Consider the following 14,121-nt stretch of genomic DNA (forward strand, 5'->3'; position numbering starts at 1 on the left):
CCTGTACAAACACAAACTTACTTCCTTGACAACTTCCTTCACACCAGCTCTGCTCAAAAGCTCTGCGCTGCTCCTCGAAGCTCAAAATGTATGAATGCCCGGACTTCTGCAGAGTCCGTATCACTGTAAAGGCCAATGCAGACTGCAGATTGACCATGTAGCGCCTTATACTGTCATTAATGTAACAGTAAATACTGACACCTAGTGGAAAGAAATAGATAATGGGTTAAGACGAATGTATTGAATTGAATTGTAAATAAACCCTGGATTGAGGATGCTATGTATTGGCCGTTGTGAGGCTTTGAAGCCACAGGTCGGCCATATTGTCACTCCCCAGTAGGAGCAGTCCTCCATAGGATTGAATGGAATTCTACAGTGTTTCAGGGATGAAATTACATATATTTAGGTATTGTTTTGCATAGCTCACAAATATAATTTCAAAGTATGCATTAAGGAGGCAAAAATTAATGTAGACATTAATACATGCATTTCTATAGCTTCCAAAATATTTCTTACAACGGTGGGTGAGTGCCAAGATGGAGGCACGGTGGCTTCAACACAGCACCCTCTATCAGTCATCTCTTGAACATACACTATATATACAAAGTATGTGAACACACCTTTAAATTTGTGAATTCGGCTATTTCAGCCACACCGTTGCTGACAGCTGTATAAAATCGAGCACACAGCTATGCAATCTCCGTAGACAAACATTGGCAGTAGAATGGCCATAAAAATAATCCTCCTCGGTTGCAACACTCACTACTGAGTTCCAAGCTGCCTCGAAGTAACGTCAGCACAGGAACTGTTCGTCAAGGGAGCTTCATGAAATAGGTTTCCATGGCTGAGCAGCCCTACACAAGATCACCATGCGCAATGCCAAGTGTCGGCTGGAATGGTGTACAGCTCACTGCCATTTGACTCTGGACCAGTGGAAACGCGCTCTCTGGAGTGATGATTCACACTTCACCATCTGGCACTCTGACCGACAAATCTGGGTTTGGAGGATGCCAGGAGAACGCTACCTGCCCCAATGCATCGTGCCAACTGTAAATTTCGATGGTGGAGGAATAATGGTCTGGGGCTGTTTTTAATGGTTCGGGCTAGGTCCCTTAGTTACAGTGAAGGGAAATCTTAACGCTTTAGCATACAATGACATTCTAGATGATTCTGTGCTTCTAACTTTGTGGCAACAGTTTGGGGAAGGCCCGTTCCTGTTTCAGCATGACAATGCCCCAGCGCACAAAGCGAGGTCCATACAGAAAAGTTTTTTCGAGATCGGCGTGGAAGAACTTGACTGTCCTGCACAGAGCCCTGACCTCAACCGCATCGAACACCTTTGGGATGAATTGGAACGCTCAACTGCGAGTCAGGCCTAGTCGCCCAACAGCAGTGTCCAATCTCACTAATGCTCTTGTGATTGAATGGAAGCAAGTCCCCACAGCAATGTTCCAACATCTAGTGCAAAGCCTTCCCATAATAGTGCAGGCTGTTATGGCAGCAAAGGGGGGAACCAAATTCATATTAATGCCCATGATTTTGGAATGAGATGTCCACATACTTTTGGACATTAATTGTAGAAATGATTTGTTAAGGCAGGAAATAATTGTTGTTAAGTTGTATTGAATAAAATTGGGAATACATGTCACATCAAGAGACGACACCTGACTATTCATGTAACTCACTAACAGTGTTACTTTAAGAACAGGTTTCTAGAAATGCTTTCAGAGAGAAAGAAACCTGACATGACAGTGTGAACAAAATGTTATAGTGATTTATTAAAGGTTCTAAAAGTTATAGCAGTTCCATTTTTTCACAGAATAATAAATTGCAGTTATATAAAGTGCATTTATGAAATTCCAAACACAGTATAAACAAATGACCTGTATCTAATAATATTCAAAAATATATCACAACACTTATGCAGAAAATGGACCATCTGGAGTCCAGATTGATAACATAGAGTATATTTTTGCAGGGCGGCAGTACATGTCAGTAGAGATTGCATGTCTATATCATACACAAGTGTATCTTGCTCCAGTCATATTATACTAATAATACATTATTCAATGACAGAAGTGGAAATGGGGCTGAGAATTATCTTTACATGAAATCTGCTAGATGGCAAGGACTTGAACTGAATGAATTTGATGTCTACATTATCTTAATTGACTGTATTGCGATGACATCAAATTCACACATTCATATGGTAATGAGAGTTAGACTGTGTCTTCCGCAGTTTTTGCCTCATCAAATGCTCTCAACCTGTCGTTGCTGGCTTCTTTGGCAGCATTGTCCTTGTTGGACTCTTCCTCTTTTTCCTCCAGATCAGCCTTCCTTTCCTCCTCCTTTTTCTCTTTGTGCAACAACTGGTAGTTGATACCCATCCCCACGAACAGGAACACACTGGCAATAATAAGGATCACACCACAGCTCTGGTAGGTGTATTGGTAGTCGTTGTAAATGTCTTTGAATTTACCTGTGGAAAAACAAAAGATTAATTCTAAATTGTATCATAAGTTAAATAGTCTTTACTTTTCATAAAAATGAACCAGTTAGATGATTGTGTGTCTTTATATAGAAACAAGGTGCTTAACTAAACTACAAATACATGTACGTGTGCACATACTCACCTAGCAAAGGGGGTCCTAACAAGACAGGCCCACACTCCACGATGGTGACCAGTCCCACTGCACTGGAGAAGCGCTGGGTTCCCACCAGGTCCATGAGTGTCTCAAACAGCACCGCACTCAGCCAGCCGAAGGCAAAGCCAAAGAAGATGGCGTAGATAACAAAGCCTGTGTAGTCCACGGAGATGGGGGCCAGGATGTGGCACACGCCATTCAATAGCACAGAGCAGGCAAAGAAGTACTGCACCCTGGGTCGTATCCACTTGGTATTGGCCACAATGCCCATGGAGGGCCGGGCCACCATGTCCACAAAGGCCAGAACAGACAGCAGGAAGGCTGCCTTCTCTTTGGGGATGTCCCTGCTCTTGGCGAAGTTACTAAGGAACACCAGTGGGGAGAAGAGACCAAAGAACATGATGACGTTACCCATGAGGTAGAGCACGAAGCCCCGGTGTTTGAACAGCGAGAGGTCAATAAAAGTGTTGCACTTCTGCCCACATGTCATACTCTCTTTGGCAACATCTTCACTTTTCAAGGAAGACTGTGGTTTGGTTTCGATGGGTCTCATGAGAGAGCCAGCCACGCAGCAGTTGAACAGCAGGCCTCCCAGGATCAGGAAGCTGCCCCTCCAGCCAAACTGGTCAAATAACCAACTGTTGAGAGGGGCCAGGGTGGACAGGAACACCGGGCTGCCTGCCATGGCGATTCCATTGGCGATGGGCCGCTTATGGTAGAAGTACTTCCCAATCATAGTAAGGGCTGGGTTCAGATTGAATGCCAGTCCCAAGCCTGTTGAAATACATTTATAACAGTTCAAAACATATTTATGTTTAGTGATTTCCCATTGGTTTTAGTCTAGACACAGGATACTAGAGTGGTGATAGAGTTCCTAAAGAGTTCACTAGAGGGCGATAAAGGTCCTTAACAGAAAAAACAAATTGTGATCAGAAATGAAAGAGGCCTACCTCTGAACAAAGGTTGAAACAGTACTCGTACTTAAGTAAAAGTAAAGATAACTTAACCTCGGATCTGACCCTTTTTTCAATTTTCGCCTAAAATGACATACCCAAATCTAACTGCCTGTAGCTCAGGACATGCATATTCTTGATACCATTTGAAAGAAAACACATGAAGTTTGTGGAAATGTGAAATTAATGTGGGAGAATATAACACATTAGACCAATCCTGTAGAGGTTAGAAAATTACTCAAGTAAAAGTCACCCAGCAAAACACAACTTGAGTAAAAGACTCAAATATCTGGTTTTAAATGTACTTAAGAACGGTGGTGGAAAAATTACTCAATTGTCATAAAAGTAAAACATAAAAGGAAATGCTTATACATCAAGTTCCTTATGTTACGCAAACTAGAAAGCACCATTCTTTCTTTCTTTTTTTCTTTCTTTTATTTACGGACGGCCAGTGGCACACTCCAACACTCAGACATAAAAAAGTATTTATGTTTACTGAGTCTGCCAGATTAGAAGCAGTAGGGATGACAACGCGTTATATTGATAATTGTGTGAATTGGACCATAATGTTGTCCTGTCGGAGCAAGTATTTTTGGGTGTGAGGGAAAATGTATGGGAGTAAAAAGTACATATTGTCTTTAGGAATGTAGTTGTCAAAAAATATAAATAGTAAAGTACAGATACCCCACATATCTACCTAAGTTGTACTTCAAAGTATTTTTGACTTAGTTACTTTAGATCACTGACCTCCGACCACTCCCACACAGAAGTACAGTCCTTCCACTGAGTTACAGAAGGAGGCAGATATCAGTCCACACCCAGACAGTAATCCTCCACACATCATGACTGGACGACTCCCATACTTATTAACCAGGATACTGCTGATAGGACCTGAGACAAACACACACACACATCACAAATGACAAATGCAATACCAAACAGTCAAGATGGTTCACGTGTTGGGAAAAGTTACATTAGGCAACTATGCCCAAGCAAAACTGACTATACCATTATGACTATTGAAATCAAACGTTGATGACCTTTATAGGATGGCATTCCTTTCTCTTTATTATTATTTATTCACGTGGTTTTAAATATGTTCATAGAGAAGATTCCTTTCTTTATTCAAAATGTGAAAAGGGGAAAGTGTATAATAAGAAAAGCCAGATAACTTGAGAGGGATGTTATATTTGACCACTAGAGTTCCCCAAAGCCACAGTTCTGAGAAACACCGGCGCAACCAGAGAATCAACACAACTTGTGCAATGATTTCTCTCACTGCAGCACTGCAGCAATTTCTCTGGTCTAGCGACTGTTCGCAATGCAATCTCATACAAAACAAGACAATCACAATGAAATTGTGAGGTGTCGCTGCGGCTTGTGTGCTCCTAACGTAGGTGCTGAGAATGACAAAAGAAGACGTCTCTAAAGAGCCCTTCAGAACAAGGCTACTGTAAAATCCTGCTTCATTCTGCTCTGTGGGTGATCCTGTGTGTGCAGGATGATGTGTGTGTGTGTAAGAGAGAGGTTTTGTATAGATAAAAAAAGTTGAAAGTACTTGAACACAGGATACAATTAGGACTGAAACCATAAAGTACATTGCATTTTATGTCCACTGTCTCCAAGCAGCATACTTAGCACAACATAAAAACAGCAGAGTAGGCAACACTTAATGCGTCCACATGCTTACCAGACAAAACAGTTTGTGCATACATTATGACGACATTTGGTGACATTTTCGTTCATTTTGGACTTTGGTAAGGGTTTTGTTGGCTGTTTGGGAGTCCCCACCCCTTTGTCGGTGACTGGTCAACATTAGGGATTCTTAAAGTCGTTGTTGTCATTCATAGAGAGACAACTAGTTTTCGTGAAAAATACTGCATCAAACATCATGTTAGTCATTTAGCAGACACTCTTATCCAGAGCGACTTACAGTTGTGCTAATGAGTGCATACATTTATCGTACTGTTCCCAAGTGGGACCCTGATGTTGCAAGAGCTATGCTCTACCTACATCTTAATTAGATGTACAATTGCGCAACTAAGGTCTCCTTGGCAAAAAAACGTAAAAATGCGTGACAGATTTCTTGAGTTATCTTCAATTAATTGTGACTATTTTGAGGACTGGCTATCACGTCTCAAAATGGACAAACAGTACTCTTGCCGATTTCTTCATTTTTTCCAAGCAAAGGTCTTTTAAAAAGAGTATGCAAGCACACTTTTCGGTTTGCCTAGCCGACATCAGCTAGCCACCAGCCGCACTGAAACACGGTGACTCCTTTAGGCAGACTCAGTATCCTACCATGAGTCCCATGTAATAGCAAATACTATCCCTTCATTTTGAAAGATGGGAACAATACATTGAAAGGGAAATTACTTTGTCCCACACATTGTCCCACCAATTGTCCCACCCATTGTACCACCCATTGTACCACCAATGTCTGAATATACAGTTCATTGTCTATTGATGTGACTTGATAAACATGCTCCACATTTTTCTAATCAATGATGGCCTCAGGTTCACCCCAGAGTCTACTACTACAGTACATGCCCTATTATCTTCCCTACTGGAAACATTGGAGGCTGTTCACAAGATCATAATTTTGTTATTGTCTTAGCCTGCAACATATTCATTCCATTAAGGTGTGGCTGAATCTGAGGTTTTGGCAACACCAATTCAAGGTAACTACGGATTATAAACTGAGCCTAACCACAGCTCGCTCACTACACTATGTGAACATATGCCTACTCTCTGTCTGCATGCCCACCCCCTGTCTGGCTTACAACAACAGGGCCTAAATGGGAGCGAAGATCGACGTGGAAGATGCTTCAGCCTCCCTGCCAAATCTCGGCACCACTGAAGGAACCTAAATAGAATGTGACGGTTTTTATTTAGAGGTTGTCCAGACTCATTTGCCAGCTCGGAACACGACAAAGGCTTCTTAGATTCTAATGCAGGCAAGGCTAAACTCCAACAAAGAGCCTGTCCCCGCCCTTTTCAAAGATGAGCTGGTGGGGGGAGAAAGTCTGAGGAGGTAGCCTTTGACCAAACCATTCATGGATCACACACATATACTATTCAATAAATTGTTATGGCGACTTACAGTTAAATAAGGCAAGCAACACAAGCCATTTTCTGTTGTGCAAGAACGCCTACCTATCAAAAATGTTACATGTATGGATTGCCACTGTGGTGCTGCTTGGTCTTTGGGAGTCTAGGCAGGTTACTGTTAAGTACTTCAAGACAATTGTAAAAAAAGGTTTTTCTAAAGACAATTGATACAATGACTCATTGACTCATTGAACTACAATCTAGAAGAACACATATTGTGTGCCGTGTACCGTTGGACATCACCCCCACTTTAAGGCTTACCAGGACTGGGTCGTAGACGTCATTAGGGTCTGAGTTTGACAGGGCCTGTGTATTCTGGTCCTGTACAGGGGTTAGAGGTAAGCCCATACAGTAATGTGTTCCTCATCATGCACAGGCAGTGATGTGTCCAGAACCTAGCTAACAGGCAACCTACTCAGAGCTCAGTGAGGGAGAACTGGAATCTACTGGGAACCATCTGAGACAATCTTACTGCATGACCCGGTGACCTGGCTTTCACCCATGCAGCTCCTGAATGTGTGCCTGAGCTAGGTGTTATCTTTTTAAGGAATGTACTGCTGAACAATAAATAGCAGTGATTCACTGATCTGGTGGGGGCCAGCCACGGCAGCTTTGTACTTCAGTAGGTTAGTGACTGCTTATCTGTCTGAGTGGACTATACTTACACACATGATGCAGGTCGCTTATATACTAAATTAGGATTATGGTTCCGAAATCATTCAAGAATTCATAAAGTGCTGCTATTACTGAAGCTTGACCTACTATACTGTGTATGTAGTTTGTACTACTACACGTGAAACATACCGGCACTAATCCTCTCATGAGTTCAGTGTTTTGGTAATTACTCGTACAGTTGTTTATCTTACACGTTATTCTAAACAGGCACTACTACTAAGCTGGCTGAAAACGCTGGCAATTTGTGCAGTTAATAACAATGTTTAGTAACTTTTATGAGACAACACCACGCCAGTTTATCTCCCCTCCTGGAGAGAAAACAGACAATGCCGACAACGCTTTGTTATCTTAAGCCAGACCTCGTCTTGAGGGACAAGGAGCATGAGAAGGAGAGTCCCTCTGATTGCTGTTCTGTGTGTGTGTGTTGAATGTCATGCAGATGAAAAGAGGCGTATCACCGGTTCACGCGGCAGACCTGTTTAACATCACCCAGCATTTGATTCACCCCAGTCCCCGCTGGTACAGGAAGCCAGACCAACCGACACACTCACAGTGGTCTGCCTGACTTTCATGTTGGCCATTTCATCTCCTCAGCCTCAGATGTCACCTGGGACAACATTGACATGATCAGAGCATTAACAAGCACACTGGAAAGAGAGGAACCACATCCACAGAGAATCAGGAGACAGCTACCGTTGCACTGTTAAAGACGATGCTTCTGAAGAGTAAAAGCATTCCCATTTCGTTTAATTTCAAAGACAGTGGTTTGATTCATGCCTCGCCGTCTCGTTTTGGACAATACACTTCATCTTGATGTGATGCCCAGTGACCTCACGCCACATAGTCAATGGGTGGGAAACTATGGGAGCTCTGTGTGACTGAAGAAAAGAAGGTGCATGAACGGTCTACTGAGCAAAAGGTAGAGTGTATTTTTCAATCGCATTCGCCATGAAAGGTATACAGAGAATACGGAGGCCTAATATAGGCTTCCAGATTACATTCATGTTACAAGGAGCAGTCAGAGCATGAAGGACGATGGTAAACATTTTCTAAGTTGTTGTCGTATCTATCATTCACATTTTTTTGCATCAAATTAAATATCTAAAAGAAAACCAAGTTGAAGTTTCCGAAGTCTCAAACGTCATCTTGAGAGCTTGTAGGAGGATATAGTGCGACACGATTTGGGACACATGCTTAATGAGCTACAGTAGCTAAAAGGTGTCAGTAGCACTTAAAACTGATCATCACCATTCCCTTCATGGGATGACCAAGCTTTAGTAGGACACTATTAGGGTGTTCAGCAGCTGTTATTACTGATGACAATATCAATGTAGCTAATGTGCTCTTAGGCAGCGGTTACACGCTGCCAACAACAGGCCTGGGTTGAAGTAGTGTTTGTTTTCTATAAAATATTTTAGCTCTGCTTGATTGAGTTATGCCTGGTGCAATGGAACCAATTCAATGGTCGCTTGGTCCGTTCCCTGCCAAGGCTCAATCAAAAGCTCATTGTATTGGAAAGAAAGCAAATACCCTTTGAACCCAGGTCTGTTACACAATGCTCCACTACTCACTCTGGCTGTGCATCTTACAGCTCACTTCTGCCACACACTATCTCATCACACCAGCTCTTCCTACTGGGAAATTAACACATTCCGTTTGCAATTCTAATATGTTCCATGGCATGTAAAATGTGTAATGTATTTAGGAACAAAAAAATGCACCCCATTCTTGCTTTTCAGGCGTTTGTGAAAGCAAAGATGGCTGGAGTACACATTTAACATGTTAGAATTTAATTTGTGTGAAAAAAAACATTATTGTGTTATTACTGTATATCCAAAACGTTTTTAATTAACATGTACATTTCTGGGAGTGGTGTACTATTCCATCTTCCAGCTCACCTCCAGCATACATGACTGCCAGCATGATGGAGGAGATCCAGGACACCTGGCTGCTGGAGCAGTCGAAGATGACCTCGATCTCCTTGAAGAAGACAGTGATGGACTTGGGAAAGGCAAAGGAGAAGCCGATGGAGATGAAGGCTCCCACCACCACCGCCCAGCCCCAGCCCCCCTCTGGAGGGGTGTACCCCTGGGGTCCTCCAGTGGCAGGCGGCATGGCTGCTGCTCACCAAGCTCCTCTGCACAGGACCCTACACAGCAATGGGCACCTGTTGGAGAAAGATGAATAAAGCTTTCAGAAACATGTCATCGTTTAAACAAAGCTAGAACTGTATGTTTTATTAGTTATTTTTTATGAATCAAACTATGTTAAAAACAATGTTTCACGAAGTGAACATGAACATTAATCACAAAAGTAAATATGTATGTTCAAGGAAGACTTGTTCTTTACTGTTAAGGTCAGATCAATTAAAATATAACTTCATTTGTCACATGCTTTGGAAATAACAGGTGCAGACTAACAGTGAAATGCTTACTTACGGGCCCTTCTCAACAATGCAGAGAGAACGAAAATAGAGAAATAATAGAAAAGTTCATTAAACACGTGGCAATTTTTTTTGTTGCCGTGCTGATGACATCTATATCGGTCCACTAATTCAGGACTAGTAAAGGCACAGTCCACTACTTTTGTGATAAAAATTTAAAAAGCTAAATGTATTTAAGTGTTTACCAGCATTTGTAACGTGAGTCTGATAATTATCTGTACAAAACAGTTAATCTGATAATAGTTGTGGAATATAAAACATTCTAACTGAAATGGTCTCTTCATTTATTTTCCATAGATGCTTTTATTCAGAGCAACTTACCATAGTGAGTACTTACATTTTCATACTTTTTTTGTACTGGTCCCCCATGGGAATTGAACCCACAACCATAGCATTGCAAGCAGAATGCTCTACCAAGTGAGCCACATCCTCACCTCACAGCATTACAAACCACTTGATGTCTCAATTACTGTATTGTGTTTTTCTTCATGGTTATGAAAAGTCTACAGGTACAAACCTAGATGACCAATCTATATACAATACAGTAGTGCACATTTACATTAAGTGGTTTGTAAGGATGGTAAACTAATACTGCACAAAAAGTGGTTGTTGCCCGTAACTTTGCACCTTTTTGATGTACATGTTTGAGGACAGGGACTTGTTCCTTCTGGATTCCATTAGAATGACAATCACAGAGAATGGGACAGGGCAACAACTCTTACAATTACAACTATTGAATCCTGAAAGATACTGTTCTTAATTATACAACTACATTTTTTAAAATACTAGTAAAGGCCCAGTGCACTACTTTTGGGAACAGTTTTTCCTGCAGCATCGTCAGCACCCCTACTTCCCGCGGCTATGTTTGGTAGATATCACAGGTGTGTCATGACAATTTGCTTCAGTGAATCAATGTTATTGCAACAATAACTAAATATCAAACAGCGAGAGGGGTAAAGGCACGCATGAAAATGTCCTGTTAACATCAATGGCTTGATCATTTAAATGTTGACAATCAGCAGCGGGCAATCAGCCGTCGCTTATTAACGCATAAACGCTTCATGAGCTTAGTTCAACTGTCGTACCCCATCAGAGCCAGAATTATAAGCTTGTTTTACTTCAACGTTTGTAAACAAGGTCAATCTAAATGAACAGGCTCCACTGTCTGTTTGTTTACATTTTGGTAAGAAGCCTCAAAACATCGTTAAAACTATCATTTTGAAATCATGGATGGTCAGTCCTTGCATCCATCGTTCCGTCTATGAATTTGATAGAGGTGACATTTCTCCAGCCCCACCCCTCGGCGTCTTACCAAAACAGGGTTTGGGGAGTACGCTTTGTTATTGGTTTACCTGCTGGTTGCCAACTTTCGATAGTTTCAACTTTAGGCCATTTGCATGATTATTTCTTGCCAGTGTATGAAACGCAGAATCCATAACTTCATCCTCCGGGATTTCACAAGTAAATGGATGAATTTGATTTGCCAAAAAGACGCATCCTAAAAAGCCCAATATTGACTGTGTGGGTGGCATTTCTGGAGCTGCTTTTCTACACCTCCTGTAATTCCAGCCGTCCATTATACTCCCACGACTCCTCACTTCTGAGCTGCTGAATACAGGCCCATCTCCAGAGTCACATTGCTTATTGTATTGTTTACACTGGGGAGCCCATCCGCAGTGCAAATGGATCAAACCGTGAACATGTGTTATATTTAGCTTCCGCCAAAGCCAAGGCTTTCATAAAGAGGGAGATGATTTAGAGTTTCTGCATGTTCAGCGGAGAGGACTCTTGATCTAAACAAAGTGGTGGTGGTAAAAACAACATGGGATTAGCAGTTTGGTGTACGGTGCAGCGGTGCCTCGGCATGGACCGTATCTTTCCAGAGTTTTGAGAAACTGTGACGCCAAGCTGAGAGTTGAGCTGGGGGGGGGGGTGATAGGATTGCACTGATTGAATGCTGAAGTCTGGAGGAAAGTGGGTGTTTTTTGTTTTGTTTTTCAAAAGCCCATTATTTCCTCCTAACACTGTCCAGACAGAGCTTTGATGCAAAGGTAATATAACGAGTCAATGACCGACGGTGGACTTTATGTATGGCAGCCTCTGAAAAAAACATTTTTTTCAGGGTGGGACTACGTCTTATACAGAAAACCCGTTAATGTCGGCTACGACATATTGCATGTTGGACAGTGTAACAGGAATTTCCAGGTAAACAAAAGGAGAGCAGCCATTGATAATATCAATCAAAGAGCTGTCTGTTTACTTTTGTTTTTATTTATTTTTTTACAATTTGCAGAGTGAGAATTTAACCTAGATTTAGGGAAGGTTAAGGTTGTACAACTGAAGGCTGCCATTGGAGTCTCTTAAAGTCATTCACAGTGCCATGCTGGTTTACAACGTTCCTTTGTTAGCGGCTGTAGAGAGAGAAAGGAAAAATAAGACGGCATTTCCCTATTAACTTCAACTAAACCAGGCCATGCAGTTATATTGCACAGGAGTTTGTACATATCGAAAGTGCACTTATCAGGAGTGGACTGCACTGTTTAATAGGTGTGAGAATGCAATGTACGGGGTGTCCTCTTACAGCCGTCACTTCCTGCCCTGGGAACAAAGGTCAGCAAAAAAGACATGTCTCTATCTGAAAATAGTCTTTACACTTTCAACAGGCAGTCTCTCAATCCTTACATGTTTGTGCTAGAGCACAGGGCACACACGCCGCGTACATTTTGTACATTCTGTGCATGGGGTCAGGGAGTTCGTTGAGTCCCACACAAACAACACCGTGTAATAATATTCTGTTTAAATTCATGAATGGAGGAGAAAATCAGGACAAAGACTAACGTATATTAACGATTTATAAACCCATCAAGGTTATGAATAATGAAATAAACAAGGGCAGCAATTTCCTCCACTCAAGAAGACTGAAAACTTTGCAGACTCTTGAGTTGAAAACTCAATTTGATCCTGCTTTCTAGGTTTACCATGTGCAGACAGCATGCATGGAGGATGAAATATGAGTCAGGGGAACAGGGGGAATGGAGAATGGCCCCCTCATTGGCTTAAGTTCTGTAATAAGCAGCCAAAGTGGGAGGCCTGACAGTGCCACTTGAGATGGAATATGCTGCTTCAAACGTGCCAGCGGCACATGTGCTCGGCGCTACAGGGTATTAGCTGTGCCACAACAAGGTCTATGTCTTATCTTATACAAGGTTCAATCCCTAGCAGACATCTTGTCACTTCAGAGAGGCGCACAAGCCCGGGGATCAGAAGCCCCAGGACTTTAAGCGAACATGGCCCCCCCAAATGGATGTGTGACTAACAGAAACTAATGTGGATCAGGTCAGGACAAAAGTTGGGTTGTTGGACCAATATTAGGTTATTTCAGTATGCTCTTCTAAAGCCTACGATACAAGCAGTGGGATTTAGGTTGAAGGCTTGGTAGGAATGAGTTGGAGAGTTCAGGTCCTGGCCTATGGTTTTGTAGTAGGCGATCCCCATTGATTTCCATTGCAGCCATGCCTCAAACATCCTCCTCAATACTATAACGACCCCAAAGTGAGCCATCGTGATCATGACCATCTGTCAATGCTTTTCAGGGCATGAAGAATGAAAGAAATTGCCATGTTTTTTTCTCGCACCCGTCACTCACATAACAACCTGACATACTATGTGTGTCACATCAAACGTATAAGTGAGATGCCCCTTTCTTTTCCCATGTCGACAAATCGACATCTCAGAGCTAATGCAGATGGATGTATGGGTTGCGTCTTACCTTGCCAGCAGATCTTTCTAAATCCAGATGAGCTCTGCAGGCTGAGATGGGGAGCTCTCACCGAGGCACTTCAGCGCAGGACAGACTGCATACTATACTATATCCTAAGTGGATCTGTGGAAGAAGCAGAGACCTCTTTCTGGTCCAGAAAGTCCGAGAGACAGTCCCAAACTATAATTAATACTTCAGAGTCAGCATAAGGGCTAGTCTGTGAAGTGGAAGGGAAGTGGACAAAAGTTTGGTTCATTCAGTGGCCAGATCAAACAGCTGGGCCGGCCAAGGCACTAGAGTGCGAACTGGTGAGGTCAGTCCAGCCAGCCAGCCTCTTATTGGTTGTTTGAAGATTAGAGCCGTGCCCCTGAAATGTTTTCCCCTCCTCCTTGTCATGTGTCTCCACTCCAGCCCACACCAACTGCAGTACTGACCCTACAGGAGACATCTAACAGTGGGATACACACTAAAGTCTGGGCTTAAAAATTGAATTAAATGTATTGGTCACATACACATATTTAAACAGATGTTATT

The 14,121-nt window shown here is 42.3% G+C and overlaps 1 protein-coding gene across 1 annotated transcript; it reads right to left on the minus strand.

Annotated features, from left to right (window-relative positions):
* Positions 1–1,756: 1,756 nt before the first annotated feature.
* Positions 1,757–13,900, minus strand: LOC115135956 (monocarboxylate transporter 1-like). Its single transcript, XM_029671218.2, has 5 exons — positions 13,597–13,900; positions 9,283–9,551; positions 4,346–4,489; positions 2,634–3,419; positions 1,757–2,479 (listed from the first exon to the last, which is right to left on the minus strand). The coding sequence occupies exons 2-5, from the start codon at positions 9,497–9,499 to the stop codon at positions 2,220–2,222; spliced, it is 1,407 nt and encodes a 468-aa protein (XP_029527078.1). The 5' UTR covers positions 9,500–9,551; positions 13,597–13,900; the 3' UTR covers positions 1,757–2,219.
* Between the last annotated feature and the right edge of the window lie 221 nt (positions 13,901–14,121).

This window comes from Oncorhynchus nerka, linkage group LG2 (genome assembly GCF_034236695.1).
Source record: "Oncorhynchus nerka isolate Pitt River linkage group LG2, Oner_Uvic_2.0, whole genome shotgun sequence".
Lineage (NCBI taxonomy): Eukaryota > Metazoa > Chordata > Actinopteri > Salmoniformes > Salmonidae > Oncorhynchus > Oncorhynchus nerka.